Source organism: Geospiza fortis, unplaced genomic scaffold (genome assembly GCF_000277835.1).
Source record: "Geospiza fortis unplaced genomic scaffold, GeoFor_1.0 scaffold54, whole genome shotgun sequence".
In the NCBI taxonomy this organism is placed as follows: domain Eukaryota; kingdom Metazoa; phylum Chordata; class Aves; order Passeriformes; family Thraupidae; genus Geospiza; species Geospiza fortis.
The window spans coordinates 8,275,807-8,295,827 of NW_005054301.1; the positions used below are offsets into that span (position 1 = coordinate 8,275,807).

A 20,021-nucleotide genomic window follows, 5' to 3' on the forward strand; every position below is an offset into this window, starting at 1 on the left:
TTTTTGTCCCTCCAACTGCCCTTCTCTTTCTCTTGCTCTTTATCCTCCTTTCCTCCTATTTGTGATCCTTCTCATTTTTTGGTATAATTTGCCTTTGATTCAGGGGCTAGAAAGAATTATTCATGTAACTTTTGTGTGCCATTTTACAATATATTTAGTTTCATACACCTGCAAGTACCAAAAGAAAGGGGTGGCCCTACTCAGTCTTCTCTCAAGCTGCACAATCTCACTACTTCTGTTGTGTCGGATCTATATCACAACTACACACGAGCTCACTGATCCAACAAAAGACTTTTGTAGGGCTGAGAAGCAACCCAACAGACAGACTTGAGTCAAAGGTTCAATGACTGATGGGAACACATCGCTGGAGGTGGTGAGACAGGAAATGTGGTGCTGCCCTTCACAGGAAAGGACCTGCAGATGGCTCCAATTAAATATGCCATGAATCTGGATCTGAGATCTGGGAGAGGAAGCCAGAAGATTTTCTACACTAATTTTAACTGTTGAGCTGTAAGTTGCTGTTGCCAGTATTGATTCTGAGGGACTAAAGGCTCTGTTTTCACACAGATATAGGACCTTGGTGCTAATGAAAAGCACAAACACCTAACAGTACCTATTGGAAATGACTTCCTGCTTCCAGGAGATCACACTGGATATTGGCTACACATGTGTACAATCTACTTTTCCCTGGTTAAAACAAACAAAACATAATGTGAGCAGGAAAAGGCCTAATGCAATAACTTCTCATGCACCGAACCAGTCCTGCAAACAGCTGGATTCAAATACCAAAGGAGAATTAATCTGGTTAATCTGAGTTCATTAAAGATAATTAAAGTTAGGAATGTAGCTACTGCATCCACATTTCTGCACATTTTCATGTACAGAAGTCAACAGTGAAGAAATAATAACAATGAGTAACTTTAGCAAACCCTTAGAAATTCCAAATGAAAATATTTTTTCTTTTTGCCTAACATTTTGCTACATTAAGGAAAGGTTAGTAAAAAATCATGTGAAAAAAAAAGAAGATAAAAAACAGCAGCTCCACATACAGATTGGGCAATCATAGCTATTCCCAAGTATTCTTGGATTCAGTTCCTGTAGGTCTTTCTTTCTGGAGGTTGTAACTAGTGGCACTTTGTACCTGTTAGTCTTGTGGACTTTCTTGTCCTACATATTTTTAGCATATGAGGTTTTCTAGTGTGAAGTGCTTCTGGGAGAAAATTGAGAGGTTGGTATAAATTAGCTACAGCAATGGAAAAACTCAAAGGCTTCAAATGTAGTGAAATTAAAGGGAGTCAGCATTTTAAAATTTTGAAACTCCTGCTTACATAACAACCCACTGTCCCTCCTCTACTTAACACAGAGATTAACCTTACTTACACAACTAAAATACAGAAGATAGAAATTACTTTTGTTTCCATAAGATAAAGATAATTTTGTTCTGCACACCCCCCCTTACCTGACACAACTTCACTAAAGAACATTTTCTCTCACCTTAGGCTTGGGCACTTAATGGGGGTGGTCTACAAGGAGTCACAGAACTTACATGGGGGGTTTCCTAAGTGTGGCTACTCCCACACCTGGCTGCTTGTCAAGAAAGGAAGATGTGAGACACACTGACACTTGTTTCAGTCACAGAGGAAAGTAACTGAACATCATGGTGTTAAATACAAAAACAGCAGTAGTGATCTCTCATTTAGAAAGTCAAGGGTATTTTATTAATCCAGTATTTCCAGAAGTTGCATGAGTGTATAATGGAGCACAAGGAAGACAGGTTAATTAGTCTAACTCATACAAGGAACTATGAGCACAGCAGGATACAGATTTCCTAAGACTTCACTGCCAGTCCCTTTCTGATCACTAGATCACGCTGTGCCATGTGTCCTCAGTTTCAAAGCTTAGCTTGAGGTAGCTTCCTCATTAGGTACTACTGGTAGATTCCCACTTGTGAAATGGGAAATCCCTACACACTGCTGCTGGGAGGCACACCACTCAGTGATTCAGCAAAAGGTGACTCACCCATATACACACAGAGCATGGAGAAGTAACCGTCACAAATATTTAAATCACATTTTATATGAATAAATCATGTTTGACATTGCTTAAACATGTGGGTTCACTAACTGCCATTTAAAAGCAAAGCTCACCTACAGGTTATCTGCTAATAAAAGCAACAAACTGCTCTATTACTGCTCTTTTCACCTATTGTTAGCGCTGCCTCCCACCCAAACAAAGCTGTGAAACTGCAGAAGAAACCCCAACACAGACCACAGGTTCAGAGCTGCCATTGCTGTACTGTCAGGCAGGGCTGGGCATGATCATTGTCTCCAAAGTTTAGCCAGCAATTGGAGCAAGCCAAAAGAGGTGATTGTCCCACTGCACTTTTCACTGGTGTGGCCTCACCTTGAGTCCTGGGTACAGTTTTGGCAATATTAAAAAGACATTAAGCTGTTAGAGAGCATCCAGAAGAGAGCAATGAAGATGGTGGGCTGGAGGTGAAGCCATATGAGCAGCACAGAGGTCGCTTGGTCTGTTCAGCCTGGAGGAGCAGGCACTGATCTCTTTGGTGAACAGTGACAGGACCCAAGGGAATGGCCTGAAACTGGGTAAGGGAGGTTTAGACTGGACATTGGGAAAAGCTTCTTCACCCAGAGCGTGGTTCAGCACAGGAACAGGCTCCCCAGGGAAGTGGTCATAGTGCTAAGCCTGGCAGAGTTCAAAAAGCATTTGGGCAACATTGTCAGGGACATGGTGCAATTCTTGGGGTGTCCTGCACAGGGCCAGGAGTTGGGACTTCGATGATCCTTGTAGGTCCCTTCCAACTCAGGGCATTCTATGATTCTATAAATTAATTCCCGTCATGACTACATTTATTTGACTTAAGAGTTTCACCATTTTTTGTTACCTTTTTCCGTACTGTAAATCAAGAAAATAAGCTCAATAAAAACGTGTTTACTTCAGTCCCACATACAGGAGAGAGACACGATGAGAAGCCAGAGATTTTTGCCCCAGCCAGGTACTCAAGGAAGGCATGTGTGCTGCTTGCAAGAAAGGCTGGACTTTCTCACCGAGCCTGGTAATTTCACCAAACCACATTCAAGATCATTACCACAGCACCAGATACAAATGCTTCTTATATGCTCTACATTATTACTGATAACACAGCGTAAATTAGTCTCAAGTCCTCTTAACTCAAATACAGGGGCAGTATATACGTTTCTTGATTTCTCTGGAGTTTATCTGTCCCTTACTAGCATGGGCATAGCTACTTCAAAGGGAAAGCAGTGATGGATGAATAAGTAACAGTCACTGAGATTAATCAGCCTGATTTACTTTCTGCTCTTTAGACAGTCAGCAGGTAACTCCTGGGAATTATCCCTTACAACACCAAGGATCTCTGCAATACTGCAGAAACAATATTGTTGAGAATATTTGTATCCTGTGTCACAGTAAGAGTATTGAAATTGATGTAACACATCATAATGCAAAACTCTACCAGTGACAGCTCTTCACACATCAGTGATGCCTATCACACAATGTTTAACATGTTTTAACCTGTATGCATTGACTCTGCACCTGGAATTGACTTATCCTCTCTTGACACATTCACTAGAGATATGTCTTAACTCCCTATCACAATTCATTAAAATTTGCAGTTCACTTTTAGATGTTAGCTTTTACTTTTAACAGTCAACACTGTTAATCAAAGGCAGATTATTGATTGAGCAGGAAAACTAAACCACAGAAGCAGATTCCCAAGTTGATTTAATATAGATTGAGGATGGTACAGTAGCCTCAGTTTGCTCAGATGAGGCAATTCCCAAATACAGCTGTGCTGCTAGCAAAGTCTGTATTCAGAGACTGAAAATACTTTTGCAGCCAGGTCCAAACTGACCGGTACCAAGTGTGTACCAAGACACCTGGAGCTCCTGCACAATCCAGTGTTCCCACTGTCTGGAGGACTTGGCTCAATTGTAACACTGGCTGAATGTAAACACATTACTTTCAGGTCAAAACTGACTAGAGCAATACTCCATGGACTGTGACCAAGCTAATGAACCATCCTGAATAGTAGTGGCGAGAATGAAGCAGAGTAACTGTAAATATATTCAGGTCAGATACAGAAGCAATAGCACAATTTATATTTTTCTGTATTCATGATACCCTGGCTGTTATGCCAGGAATGGGGATTTCTTGAAGAGCCACCCCTCTCTTTTATTCTACTGATGATATCAGAGAACACCACAATACAAACCAAAACTGTGTAAATCAATCTCAGATTTGGTAAGAGTATTATGAATTTCTCCTGTGCAGATAGGGCAGGATAGGTGCCTATCCTTCTCAGCAGAGCCATATAAGAAAAAAAACTTTGAAATAGGTATTTTCTATCTAATTACAGTCATATCCTGCTCTTATTCCCAAAAGGCACAAGAAGTAATCTGATGGACAGTGAAGCAGCATTTCCTACTAGAATTAACAGAATCACAGTGGGATGCATGCAGAGAGTGAAGACATATACACACAATTTAAACATGGACTTAAAGTGTGTGTATGACATGATGGATGGGAAGTAGGTGGGGGATCATCAGGTGGAAGAGTCATTAGCTTTTTGGAATCTGGCATTTTAGAAAGGACTGTCATCTTTAAAAGATCTCAGCCACTTTGTCAGACCTTACACCTGAGAAACCTTTTAGTGTGAATATTCTTGCTCACACTTTTTGAATGTCTCTGCTTTTGAATGGTAATATTTTTAACATCATGATGTACATACGAATGAAGTTCATCCACAAATAAAAAAAAGAAAAGTGGGTAGTGACAATAGTTAGCATGCTATTAAATGAACCATGTAAAGAGCTCTAGAAATGATGACTAAAGAAGATATGGACATTTGAGGAATTGCTGAATTTCACAGCACAAGCTGCAAAAGAGAACAACAAACAAATTTTTCTGACTCTTACAATTCAAGAAATAAATATTCTTCAGTTGTCTAACTGCATTTTTGGAAGTTGAATACTGTAAGTTACTTCAGTGCCAGTCAAGTTTCTAAATCAAAAGTTTTGTTAAACAACTACAATACCTTTTTCTTTCCCAATCACTTACTAAAAGAGGTAATGTTGATTTAAATGCACAAGCAGACCCTTTGATGTTGTGTCAGCAGTTATGAAGTAGGAATAATGATGAAAGAGAAGGGGTGAATCTGAAATCCAAAGCAGCATTTTTCTGGGGTAGCGAGTGGGATATGTCCAATTCACCATTAACTATAGCCCAGTGCTAACAACTAACTTTTTATATTTTCATTAAAACTTAACATTTTCTGTTGCAGTTGTGGGCTGGCAGTAAAGCATTTTTGTTTATGAACTTGAATTTTCTGAATGTCTTCCTTTCTAGAGTCATGTAAAAGCACAAAGGTATTTGTCCTTTTCTGATCTTTGCGATATTTTTTCTCCATAACTGATTAACACTGTATAATTTTACCTCTCTTTTCCTCATCTTCTTTCTTGTAAAAAAGAATAAATACCAAGATCTTGACAATGCATAAGGGGCAGCTTATGTGGATTTGATTTTATCCAGATATCTCCTGAGAGACTACTATTTTGTACCAAAACCTGAAGATTTACAAAATATTAAAAGGTCTCAACCCCCCACACCAAGAAGAGGAGTTAGGTGATACTGCCTACCTGTGATTATACGAAAGCAGGAAAAGAAACTTATAAAACTTGAAAGTGTTCCCTTTGCATTTCCACATATCAATACTATCCTTTGTTCCCATCCTTGAATTCTTTCTGCCTGCACTGCTGTTTCTTTAACAGTATTTTCTTACTGATCACTACACATTGCTTCATTGCACCACTATTACACATACATAATCTTTATATTCTTGAGAAAGAAAGTAAAATAAAAATGAAAAGGAATGAGGTTTTACTTATTCTTGCATCAGCTTCAGATGTGAAACTTTACCTGTCAGAGCCACTGACTGTAAATGGAATAATTTTCCCAACTGAAGTCACAGCTTCAGGGGTCTGCCTTCTTTCACTGGAAATCCAGCGTTTGCAATGACATTGATACTCTTACTTTTCTACAATCATCAGAACACTGTATACAAAGACTTTAAGGAAATAAGGGAGTTTCTCCTACCATGTTTCATTTTAGAAACAATGTTAAAATGTAGCCATTGGAAATTCTAGAAACAATGAAGCTATTTCAAGGGAACGTTTGTGAGCTCAATGGAGCTGCGCCAATCTTAAGATTTTCAGCACGGCTCAGAAGCTGTATTTAAGTGTTGAAAACCCAAAATGTGAGCAGGATCTCTGGGTGGTGGTGGTGGCACTGGTAATGGGATGTTGTGAAAATGAAAGCACAAGCTTTACCGATCCTTTCCATAGATAGGAAATAACTCTGGGCAGGACTGAAATGGCTTTGTCAGACTGAAACTGACAGTTTAAAAGGTACTAACACTCAGCTCTCACCACTGTCCTATGCAGATGTCTGTACAGTGTGACTGACCTTGTCTGATGCTAAGTGTTTTCCCCATGCCCTAAAGTCCCAGACAATACTTTTGTCCTTTGAGGAAAGTCCTGCAGCAGCTGGGGACATCACTGTTACAGCAGGCACAGGCATGATGCTGTTATGGTATATTAAACCTATGCTTCTGCAGAGACATCCCACATTTTAATAAACTTGACAGTTCCAGAAACCCTGTAACATAAGGACTATTTCTAAGCTCACAGGACAACAGACATCCAGGCAGAATGACATGATAACCAAGGAAACATCAGTAAACTGACAACTTGCAGTTGAAAAAAAGCATCAGAGTACAACATGCAGTAAATATTTCTAACACAATTCTCACACTGTCTTTCTGCTGTTTCTCAGTGCTATCTTCCAGTTGCCTGCTACAGATTATTATACAGAGGTTACCTTAAAAACTTTTATACACCTTCGAGAAAAATTGTTTCAATAAGAACCTTTGCAGCTCTTAACACATAAATACATTAACAAACACTACTGAAATGAGTGGTGATTTCTCTGTGAAGGTCAGAAAAGGAAAATTTTCTTTAATATGAAAGAGAACATATAAAATGTTCTTCTTCAACACTACAAAAATCAGCAGAAGCAAACTAAAGCACAAAGGTCTGAGATGGAGGAGCAACTGCATGGTCAGAGTCAGACCTATCTGTCCTGGGCCAACCATGAAACCAAGGCTTTCAGCAAGGAGGAACACAGGAGGGAATCTGTTTAATATTGCTGAGAGCATAACTGGTATTTACCAGATTGGAAAAACCCCAGGAGACTTTCACATCCATCAGCACACCTTGCACTGCCAGTACCACGAGGCAGAAGTTCAACTGTCTCAGCTGGATCAAGGCTAACCCTGGCAAGAAACTCACTGTTCCTACAAAACCAACAAAAATCTGATGCAGTGTAATGCAGCTGATGTAAAATGTGGGTCAGCATTATTTATCTTACACAGCCATTAGTTTTGATCACTGCAGACTCATGCCATTTTACTACTAGTAGTAACACTGCCAGCAGTGTCCATGCCTGGACATCCTAGGCAGTGAAAATCTGTGAAAGCCCACCATGATAGCTAAAATCCAGAAGATCTAATTTTTGTACTTTGATGTTTTTCATGTAAGTATATTGGTAGAAGTCTGCAATACTCAATAGCTAGACACTGGGCAGGCCACTGTTTTATCTGAAGTATTTTTCTTTAACTTTAAAGATACAGCAATTTGACAAATAGATGATATTGTCAGCTACCACAAATTAATTATAGATGATATCTGACATTTGTCTAAAGGCTTGGCCTCCTGGGAACAACGAATTATATGAAAAACTTTGTGTACCTAACCATTTTTTTCCCCTTGTCAAGAGAAACAAGCTTGAGAGTATGAAAATATGAAAGGCTTGGGCAACAGAAGCCAAGTAAGAACCACTCCCAAGCCCCAGGCCTATTTCATAAAAGGATCTATTTTTTTAAAGCAACTTTTAGCTTGGGGACTCAGAATTAGAGTTTCCAGAATTACAGTTTTCATCTATATGACTGTATCAGCCAGCACTTTTGAGGAATTATGTTGCATCTTGCCCTCTTTTGTCCATTTCCATGGAAAAGATGCAGATACCCAGCTAACAACTCTGGAGCATCTAGGACTGAACATCAGTGCTCGAGTTCAAAACAGAACTATAATTCCAGAAGTATTTTGTTTACCGAATTTATCAGATAGCAAATGGTTAAAATTGTGTTTTATTACTGGTTATGTTAACTAGGCTGGTAGACTAAATAGGCTTGTGGAAATGAGAGTGGGTGGGATGACAAAAAAGAAATCCCTAACCTATAGCATTCGAATTTCTGAAAGCCCATTTGGGAATGCCCATTCAATGGAAAGTTATGAGATTTCACTCTTTAAGGCCTGATATGCAGATACATACATATAAACCAGAAGCGAAAATGTCAAAACCTTCCAATTCTTTAAGACACTTCCTCTCACTATTGAGATGTATAGCCATTCCCCACAAACAGATTTACACAGCTCAGTGCAGTGTTTTACAGGGACATGGAGTATGTGACTTCTGATGATGAAAGCAGAGTAGTGACATTAATGATGGACGAGCCCAGGGTAACTACTCCTCACAAGGAGCATGGTAAATCATCATCAAATCAACATCATTAAGACTGTCTGGTTCTGCTCTATGATTACTTGCAACCCTTTTACTACTACTTCATTTTATTTATCCAAATGTGTGGCAACTTAGGGCTGTGGTGGAAGAAAACTCCTATCAATCAATCACTCAATCAATCAAGTAGTAGTACATGCAGTATTCAAGAAATAGGTATTCCAGTGTCCTTTTCTTAAGCTTGCACTGAGTGTAGAAGCTCAAACTCCAGAGAACCACAGCTTTAACAGACACCTGCATCATACTTCTACTTTTTTTTTCCCCAGTGTATAGTGTAAGCACTATCTAGTTTACCAAAGTATCACACAATTAGGAAATAAGCAAGGAGAGAAAGCCAGCAAGGTTGATATTCTCACACTGGTATACCACATAAGTCAGGAAAAACTTCTGAATAACAACTACTTCAGAACCAGTGGAACTGAACAGGCTTTTATCTGCTGTTAGAGAGCTTATGGCACACACTGTACACAGCTTGTTCAGCCATGTCAACTGGACTCCTTAAAAGCTCAAGAGTCAAAAATTCAAAATATTAGAGGCAGAAGAAGTATTACTGCAAACTCACTGCTTCCTTTTTGTTGAGCATATAAGCAAGCAGGTAAGTGGATAAATGCTGGACAATAAGGACAGGCATAAGCATCACTAATATTTTCTGATTTATCTAAGAGGTAAGTTGGTATTAACCATGTGACAGAAGCACAGGTTCAGTTTTAACAGTCACTACAGGAAGCACTGTGCAAGGAGAGGACAATACAGCAGCTGGAAATGGTAGAAACTATTCAGAAAAATTAGAAGAAGGAATTAATTCTTCATTAAACTGGTTGGAAATAGAGTACCTAATGTTTACATAATTTTGACAACCTCTTATCTTTTGACTGACTATAATTCAATGCATATTTCCAGCTAGAACTGTGAAAAGAACTATTCAGATCATTAAAGAACTGACCAGTGAATAACAAATCAGGAAGAAACAGCATCACAAGCTAGTATCTCTGGGTGGAAAGGAAAAATCAGTAGATGCATGTAAAGATTAGTAGTAAATATGTAAAATACTTGAAATAGAGAATTTCTCATTAAGAAAAAGGTTTCCTAACAATTATATGGGGCAAATAATTACAATGCCAGAGCTAAAACATTCCAAGTGATTCTAAATGTAATTTTGGGGGATCCTATTTAGGAAATCATAATTACAGAATAGAAGATTTGAATGTTTATTTTATTGAGATCTACAGAAAAACAAAAACACCAACACAAATTATGCTTTATAAGGTTGTTTCTTCATCTAATGGTTTGCAAGTACTAATTTTTAAGATCTTGAGTTAGGCATTTTTCTTGAAGGATGGGAGTGAAGACTTCTGTTGTGTAACAGTTACTTTCCTGAGAACTTGAAGAACAGCAGCAACAAAGGTACCCATAGTTATCTTACTATGTTCTTGGTACTGGTGCTCTTACTGCATCACTCCTGTTCCTCACATGATACCAAAGAATAAAATTGTTTCAAGTCTCAGCATGTACAATACCAGCTCAATGGCACAGTTCTGGTAGCAGTCCTCAGAGAAGTGACAGATATCTGAATGAGATGTCCTCTTTATATTAATACAATCTTCGTTTAATCTAATTTGATCTAATTTAGATTAACACCACAGATAAAGGCATAGGTCTGAATTAGCATGGTGACTATTTTATTTCAACCCTTAGGTTTTTTCCCTTGCCTCGTTACCCTTCCCTTATTTGGAAGAACTGCACAAATGTACCCTTAAACAAAATAAGTAAAAAGTAGAATAGGGTTAGCCTCTTCCCTTTTATATCTCTATCTAATGTACAAAATCAATACCAGCAAAAGGTGAGGTTTGCATTAAGAAGTGTTTGATACAGAATGTCACCTCTAATGGGCAACAGTATTTTGGGTAAGAAGAGTTCTTACCATTTTTCAGAAATTGTTTGAAACAGGAATTCTTGTGAATTGGTTTCAAGCAAGAATACTGCCAGCACAATTGTCATCCCCAGAATGGAATTTTAATTCTGGTGAAATCAGTCTCCTAGATTCAAATAGGAGTTCCTATTTCCATGTTCCAGACAACACAAAACAATCAGTTTATGAAGAGATTTAGATTAAAAGCTGTTTACAATTGTACTTGATTTTCTATGAGTCTAGATTAAAAAAAATAAAATTACCTTAACTTCAGTTTTAAACTTCATTGCAGGTTACAATAATTTAATAATCTCAATTTAAGTATATTTACTTATACATAAATGTCTCTCCCAATCCTGCTTTACAAATAGAATGCAACTAGAGAAAAAAAAAACAAATGTAGCTTAATGGATAGTTGGATCATTAAACATCATGTCAATATGTGGAGATCCCTAGGAATAAAATACTGTTCAAAAAACTAGGCTTTCATAGCTTCAGAAATAAATCAAAATGGACTTAAGGCTTTTGTTAATTGTACCTTTTCACTTTCAGATAACACAACTTTCAAATATGTTTTCTTTCCTACTTTTACTAGAAATAGCTTAGTAAATGTGAAAGCCAAGCGTGAACCAAAATTGGTTGCTTTTCAAATATACAAATAAATCCAGGTGTACATGAATGAAGACAATCATTGTCCTGAGGATTACCTATGCTGCTTTTAAGATGATAGTGAAACCAGCACTTCTCATATTCAAATCAAATATTTATTTTTACAGAGGACTGGACTACAGTAACCCAGCCTTCACATTTTCTGGCCTGCTTCCCATAGCCTCTCACTACTGTGGAGACTTTTCAGAAGTTCAGAAGACACATTCATTTGACTTCATCACCTAGATTTTAGACTTCTCTACAACATACTACAACCAACCTGTTTGCCACAGTTACTAAGTTCACTGGGACATGAATCATCAAGGCAGGTTCACTCTGCCCTGCTGAATTTCAAGATTATATTCCTGGTGATTAGAATAATCTTATTATGAAAGATGCGATGCAAATTCACTTGTTAAAAAAAGGTATGATTGGTGCTTGGGTGCTGCTGTACTTACATTAACTTTTGATTTGCTATTATCACCAAATACAAAGGTAAAAATCATAAACACCAGATGGAAACCAATAGAGATAATTAATTTAACCACATAGGTTTTTATTAATTTTATAGCCAGAAAAAAAGGCTGCAAATAGTAATGGGAGGCAACACCAAGAAGAATCTGACTCTGAGAGAAAGTAACAGGCAGAGCCTGTCAAATTGCCTGACAGTCAGATTTCTTTAACTTGATCACTTTCTGCTGCTCTATTCTCACCAGGAAATGCAAAACTAGAGCAGAAACCTCTGAAAAGAAAAATAATTGTTTACAGCCAACTGATGAGGCATTTACTCAGGAAATCCTGTCAGCTTCCCCTCCACCATCTCACAATGTAGGGAATTTAAACGTTTTGAGAAAGTTTCCCCTGTATTCACAAGTCTGACCTTGTGTTTCCCTTCCTAAGATGTCCCACCTACCTCCTACTCTCCTGTCCCAGGGTTGCAGAAGCAGTGAGGGACAGTGGAGCACATCACTATGGGAAGAGCCAGAGTTGGTGGCTCAAGGTGTGTGGGCAACACAGGCATTTCCTGGGCGGAAGCATCCATGCCAACCAACTGTAGGAGCACTTCTGGAACCTCTGACACACTGATGTCCAATACATCTGCACTTACAGTGTACAGGTATACAAAGCTGAACATATTAAATGCCCTCTTATTTCTCTTTTAGCCACAACAAGGAACTGCCAGGTTTCAGAAGAGCTGCACGGAGAGGAGAACTCGCAGGCCAGGCCTTCCCTCCAGGTTTCACTGGCAACTGAGTCTATCTCCTTCAGCTCTCCTGGAACAGCCTTGTTCTTCTGCATCTGGTGACCATAACACTTGAGCCTGAGCTATGCTATTTTAGGATGGTCCCAACATAGGAGGAGAGGGGACAGATTTCAGCAGATTAGTATTGATCTCTGAGATGTGTCTTCAGAGAACTGAGTTCTGCTGAGATATCCAAGGAACTCCCAGAAAGTAACTGATGAGATATGGATGCAATGCTGAATATTTCACTCATGAATCTCCAACACTAAAAATAGGTGAAGTTTCAAGAATATCCCTTACTGCTTGACCTTCTTTTTCTTCTAAGATTATGTTACACAGACAGTGAAGGTGATTTTCAATGAAAACACAAAAAATCTCCATCTTTACAGTTTGTGCAGTACTTACAGGAAATGAAAGTACAGGTCTAAAGAACGAAACACATGATACAAAGATAAAAATCTCTCCAATCATGAACAACAGGCCAAATGTTTTGTTATCATGGAAATGCAAACTTGAACCACCAGTAGAAGACAGGGGGAAAAAAAGAGATGGAAAAGGCTGAGAGCAAATGAACAAACACGTCTGACTGCTTTGTTGAGTGGTAAGACAAGAGGTGGTCGGAAGCAGAATTGATGAACTGTCACAGTATGACAAATAAGACCTCTGTTGGATGTATTGATTCTGAGCAGAGAATGACTCATGGATCTACTTCATTCTTGCTTCATTTACAGAGAGTAAAGTACTTGAACAAATCACAGATGCTGCCAAAGGAGTCAGAGAAGAAAAAATTCTTTCCTATGGATGTTTTTGGGGTCAAATTTATTAATAACTTCTTGTTTTGTAGGACAGCTCATGGAGTGGAGCTAATGTTTTGTACAAAGCTTCACTGTCTCAATAATTGTACAGATGATTTTTTATGCATGTTGCATAGTTAAGTCTGACTTGAAGACTCATAAAGTTTACCCCATGAAAACCTGAGCATACCAGTATGTGTATTTGTCAACTATGCTTGTATGCACAGGAGCTGATTTTTTTGTGTGTCTCATGGCCTCAAAAATGGTTCAGTAACTGGAACTCGAGAGAGAAAGTTGTATTCACTATTTTTCTCTAACACTAAAAGCTCCAATATGTTTTTTGCTCTCGTTGTTTCATCATAGAGGATTTATAGGCATTACACAGAGAATTCAAAGAAGCAAAATTATGTTTCAAAATCGATTTCTGTTATTAAGCCAAGAGAATTGTGGGTCATAGATGCCCTGTTTTTCTTTTTTTTCCTTCATTTTAAAAATTTTGTCTTTATTTGAAGAGTTGAGGTTCTCTTGTCTTAATAATTGTCTTTATATTTGGAAAATAAGCCTTGCAAATTGAATACAGTACATACCAAAGCAATGGCTCTGAGCTGAACTCACGAAGTGCAATTCATCAAGGTTCTTTAATTCTGTGGCCAAAGTTGAGTTTTTTTCAAAAATTTAACAGGACCATTCACCATTTTCCTGTAGACTACTATCCTATGTCCTATTTTTCTCCCTTATCTTGATGAAACTTTATTTCCATGACCAGCTTTCCTTTCAGGACTGCAACCTCCTTCTACTCACTTTTTTCGCTACTGCTAATGTAGCCAGGAGTCCAGCAATAACTACTACAGAACTACTAAAATAACTAAAATTATAATGTTAGTTTTAAACCTTGAATCCTCCTGTTAATTGTAATTTTAGATCTTTAACATACAGAAAAAGAAAATGCAGCAATGTTTACACACATGTACTATTAATGAAAAATTCTCTAAGTCCCTTCCCTAGTTCAGAGGGCAATCTCCACTCAACAAACCTGCTGCTCTTTCCCAGGAAGAGACAAGAAAGAAATGCAAAACATGAGGTGCCCCCTGCACCTGCCACAGAGCACTCCCAATTCCTGCAGCCACAGCCTGGCTTTTTGTGACAGCCAGTGAGGGGTGCGAGGGGGCAGCTCTGGTGGCTTTCCTGGCAGGAGCTGACTGCTGCTTCAGGCCAGAGATGTGGAATGCTGGCTGCTGCCAGCACACTGGGATGGGAAGGAACAGCAAGGATCTGGCTTCCTCAGCTATTCTACAGGCCTAATGCAATTTATATGGGAATTACAAAAACTCATGTAGGCCATTTATAGATGTGCTGATTAAGTTTAGAAGGAACCACTTTGAATTATCTGCCAAGAGCAAAAACTATTCCTTTGTGCATTGTCAGCCCTGAGTAACTCAGTCTGGAACTATTTTACCAATCGTTAGATGTCTGGGTTTAATATAGAGATTAGAGAGGGTAAAGTTAGGGCAGAGCTGACCCCAGCTGCCAAACTGTTTGAAGAAGGGAATAGTGAGTTAGCTTTGATCCAACACACATTTGAAATATATATTCAGTTACATCTAACACCAGATGGACACAGCTAAAAAAAAGGGCCTGGCTGCATACTTAATTTACAACATATCAAACTCATTGTAAATTAAGAATAGCAAAATACTCTTCAGACTGTTCTTGCAGATCAGGCACTCTCACTCCTCTTTCACTTACCACCCTGGCTCTCCACAGCTCAGGGGTAGCTGAAGCAGAGCAAAGTGTCTTCACTCCCCTTCTGCAACCCAAGAGCAGTCTCTAGAGCCTAGCTATCCTGCTTGCACTGGGATTCCCTCTCATTTCAAAGGAATACTTCTGCAGAAAATTGTCATAAACAGGAAAACATCCACTTAAGAACTATGTAACAGTTTGTTTAGTAGGAGAAATGGACAGTTAGTGTGTGGAAATTCCCTCTCTTGACCTTTACAAGGTGAAAGGTGAGAGCACTACAGAGAGTACCAAATGGAATTGTGTTGGGTAAGGATTTATGTAATTAGATACATCTGGAGGAAAGGATAACACGTCATGACACAGCCTGAATCAACTTTGCTTAGTTAAACTGCCAGGACAGCTCTGTTTACAAGCCACATGTTTGCAGTACAGTGACTGACTCAGTCAGGCAAAACCCATCAGGTACAGTCTTACAGCAGCAGATGACAAGGCTGAACCATTTTAGACTTTAGGGAGGTTTGGAATTTTTTTCTATTGATTATATAGCAAAAATAATTTCCATTCTACCATATAAGGAGTCAACTTTAATGTCTAATTTAAAATGCTACAGTAAAGAAGCAAAGGGTTGAAAGGAGGTGCTGTCTGGTGTTGCAGTTTTACAGTCACTATGTGTGCAGTGCCTTCAAATCAAATGGGCTCACCATTCCCTAGCCCTCAAAAAATCTTTCTTCCCATCTTCATGCTGCCTCCTTCTTTTTTTTTTTTTTTTTTTTCAGGAATTGAGTAATTTATGCAGCCACATCATAATTTCTACCAGGAAACAGACCAAGAATAAAACCCACCTGGATGAAGGGGCAATTGGGGATTATATGTACAAACCAAGAGTGTCATAAACCAGAGAAACTGCCACAGAATGTTCCAGTACATCTGTCAAGTCAATAATATTCATGATGATTTGCTAAGTGCTGGCTATGAGGACTGAAGTTGCCTGGGAAATCACATATCTAGCTTTCTAGACTGTCAGAACATTTTGGGAATTAAACGAGTAAAAATTTTACCTTCAACTTTTGGTTTTTTTTCTGTCTCCTCTTATCCCTCAAGGTACCTGTGCCTTGCCACACAGCCCAGCCACTCCCCAAGATGCCTAAGACATGGAATTACCAATGTTAGGCTGTTTGAAACAGAGAGGAAAATTTCATCAATGTATTCTTATTCTAATCATATGACTAAGAGTTAGTTAGAGTCTAGGTCTTCAGCAGAACAGCTGCAGTTCTGGAAGCTAAGTAATGAAAGTTAAACAGTACTTTTTCTTAAATTTAAATTAAGACTAGAATGCATTTAAATTACTGTGTGTTTGTCACATAAATCTTAGGCCTTCTCTTGTGTTTAACAACACCCTTTATTTTGCCATTCTCTCTAAATGCCATAAGGGACCGGTTCCAAAGAAACTAATAATTTGCAAATAGTAACACTTAAGAGTGTGTTAGAAACACAGCAACAATCTCATTTTTTCTTTCAACCACGCTGCATACTAACTACATACTCTAACAGGAAAGTTTATAAAACAATATCCTGACTGGGTCTAATAGATGCAGTAATCAACCCTGGAAAAGGACACAGACTGATCCATACTTGGAGACTCAAAATAATTTAGCTTTTTGACAAGTTAAATAATTTAGCTTTAACATAGGTCCTCAGAAACACTGCTCATTTACCTCCTCTCTAGTCAAGCAGAAGAAGTCACATCATACCTCTCTTCAAAATGGGACTGTCATGCTACCCTAGCCAGCCAGCTTGATCTCAGTAGCCTTCACTCTTGGCTTTTTCCATCCTTTGTGCTCCGCCTCCCACTTCTCTCACACTATTTCTCTTCTCCATCTCAGTTCAGCACTGTGTTTCCCTGTGCAGACTGAGGAGCTTCACAAGGCAGGCTGTAAATGCCCCATACGTGCCACTCCACATTTTCCATTTGGTTGTCATGGGTGTGAGGACAGGAGCCTCCAGAAGAGGATGTTTTGTGGCAGAGCCACAAAGGACAGACTACAGCATTCAGGGAGGTCAGCATTCACAGATGGGAGACTGCTTGGCAGCAACACCATCACCAGAAAAGCAACACATCAACAGATTACTTGGGCTTCCCCTCCCTCATCTGAAAAGAGTTTGGAGACAGAAGAAAGGATTGCTCTGCTTTGCGGGTTTCTTTCTGTTTTTAGCAGTCTTGAAAAAAAAAGTCAGAAAACAAGAATGCATGCTTCTTGTTAGAAGGATCCAAAATAAGAACAAAAACATAGTCCTTTTCTGACATGTTACAACATAGAAGTTCAGAGTCATGAAGAAATAAAAGAGGATCTGCTAGCATCCAGAATGATCTCACATTTAAACTATGTTTCCACTTGGAAAAAACTATAAAATCAATAGTTAACACTGTAATTGTGTATAATGACATCTAGCATTAAAAAAATTTAAAGGATCTCAGTTAGTTGAGAAGATCAATGCAGGGAAAAGTCTTTAGTAGTCCATGTGTCTAGAATATTATTTCTTTTGGGAACTGAAGCAGCTATTTTGTTGTTTAGAGCGCAAATATAAACTTCCCATGCCAAAACAGGTACTAATCAGCCCGTGAGTATCTACAGGTCTATAGCAGAAATAATGGGCTTTTCCAATCTCTCATGTAATGACTCCATACTCCCAAAAAACAGGATCCAGAAAACAGGAGCAGAAAAAGACTGGCAGAAACCCCAATGATTAACATTTTTTGTGCATGACAAAACGTAATAATCATTCACAGCAACTTAACTCATAGGACAAGTAAATTTCAGCTAAGAGAACCCTCTTCTGGATAAGCTGGGCTGAGCCCAAGTTCTGTTGTGTAGGAAAGAAAGGCAGGTCTTCCCAAAATCCTCCTAATCAGTAAAGAGCTGGGGATTCAAGAGAAGTTTGGCCTGTACCTATATGGAACAACATAAATAAAAGCTGATGCCTCCACACAGCCCTCCTGGAGCTCTTTGGCATCGTGGATCCCAAAGTGCTTCCACTGCAGCCCAAGCTAAGGAGAAACTGAAAGGCAATTTATGCTGTTCAGCATACTAATACCTCCTAGCAAGATTTCTGATCAGAAATCAGGAGTAATTGTCTGCCAAAATCAGGCTGGCTCTTTGCTCGATTGCATCAAGTTTTCATTCAGAATCCTGGTTAGAGCTCCCAGAGTGGGAAAGGCATGCACTGAGCAAGGAGATTCTTTTCCCCTCCTCATCTTTGGCAGCACAGATCTGTCTTTCTACATGTTAAAACATTGTGCCACTATGTTCTGCCTGGAATTCTTCTCAGATAATTAAAACTTCCTCCCTGATCCCACTCAAATAACTCGTGAACTTTTTTTGCTATTTTTGTAGTAAGTAAAGTATTCTCTTTGTGAGACAGTATCTCACGAAACTACACTGCCACTCTGAAACACTTTTCAGCAAGTTTATGGAACCTCCCTAGCTCACTTGTATCTACATAGATGAGTACACATTACTTCCTAACAATAGCTTTGAAGTTATTCTTAGAACAAAAATGTATTTCTTGTAATGAATGAAAGTGAATTTCTTCTTTTATTAACAAGCTTATCTATAAATTCATTTTAATTTTGAGAGTGTGAAAATTTAAATTCTGGCTTTGAAATATGTGTGAGCAGCTACTTTGCTACTCCTAATTTAAAGTAAATTTGATTGACAAAAAAAAACCCAAATAACCTTAAGCCAATTCTTAGTGAAGTGCTACAAGGGAGTATCAAGAATTCTCAAACACAGGTATTGACAAAGGAGCAGGATTTTTCTTCTACAAATCAAATGGAAAGAACTGAAGCCAGTTACTGAGCTACCCTTGTTAAACAGGACTCAAGCCTCAAAGCAATAGGAAATGAAATAATGTTTAAATGTGTACAGGATGTGGTTTGAACTAAGCAAGGGGTTATTTTAATGACAACTTTTACCAGCATAACTATATTAGACTAAATTTTCTACACAGCAGATTTACCCAGTTCCCTCAAATCCCTATTACTATGAAAACTTAGACAATCACACAGAGTTTGTGTAATTATGTTATTATTGACACCTTAGCTGTAACTATAAATATTGAATATATGAGGAAATTGATGACATTTTACAGCTAATACAGGCAAATATATAAGAAGAACCATCTTCTCACTAATAATTTTTAATTTGTGAAACTTAGACAACTCTTTGAACTTCATTGTGAATGTGCGACAAAGTATTTGCTCATTTTCTCTAGAGGATAACTAATAATGAGGCACTCACTGTTTTACAATCAGTATACACAAAACACTTAATGAATATTTAACCAGCACTTACATTTTCACACTGCATCTTTCTGGATTTTATGTGGGAAACATTGAGTCCATCAATAACAATATCAAAAGGAAGTCGATTTTCAACAAATGTTTGAAAGGCCTCCAATTCCTGAAATAAATAAATAAATAAACACAAGGGAATAATATGTAGAGTTTAATAGAAAGAAATTCCATTCCATTTTTATTTAAAAAGGAAACAAAGCCCAAATGTCTCACTTTTCCTTTGTCGGCTACACTTCACATTACTAGATTATTTCCTAAAACAATCACACCAAAAAAACCCACCCCATCTTTTAAGCCATTACATTGGATACATCCAATAAAACCATTACAACCAAAAATAACATTACAACTAAAACCCAAAACTTTACTGTTATCCAAATTTTCCAAATTACAATCTGAGCTGTACACTTCTATAAAGATATACACTATAGTCATTGTCCCACAGCAGCTGCTGAACAAAGCAACTTTACAGTCCAGTAGACAGCTTCACCACCACTAGCTCTTAACACATCCAAATGAAAAATAATGATCATACTAAGGTTCTCTGAAAGAATTATGAAATCTCTGAATGCCAGTCAATATTTAAATAAACATCCATTTAGAAAGATAGTATTCCATCTGTGAGAAACACATGGCTTTAAGGCTAAAACCTTAAGA

General features: G+C 38.3%; 1 protein-coding gene across 3 annotated transcripts in view; it reads right to left on the bottom strand.

Moving 5' to 3' along the window:
• PRORP (protein only RNase P catalytic subunit) overlaps positions 1 to 20,021 on the bottom strand; it is a 38,863-nt gene that overhangs the window by 4,023 nt on the left and 14,819 nt on the right. For all 3 annotated transcript variants that reach the window (XM_005417487.2, XM_031065034.1, XM_031065028.1), the window contains exon 5: positions 19,363 to 19,470. In XM_005417487.2, coding sequence (XP_005417544.1) covers positions 19,363 to 19,470 — 108 coding nt within the window. The remainder of the gene's footprint in view (positions 1 to 19,362; positions 19,471 to 20,021) is intronic.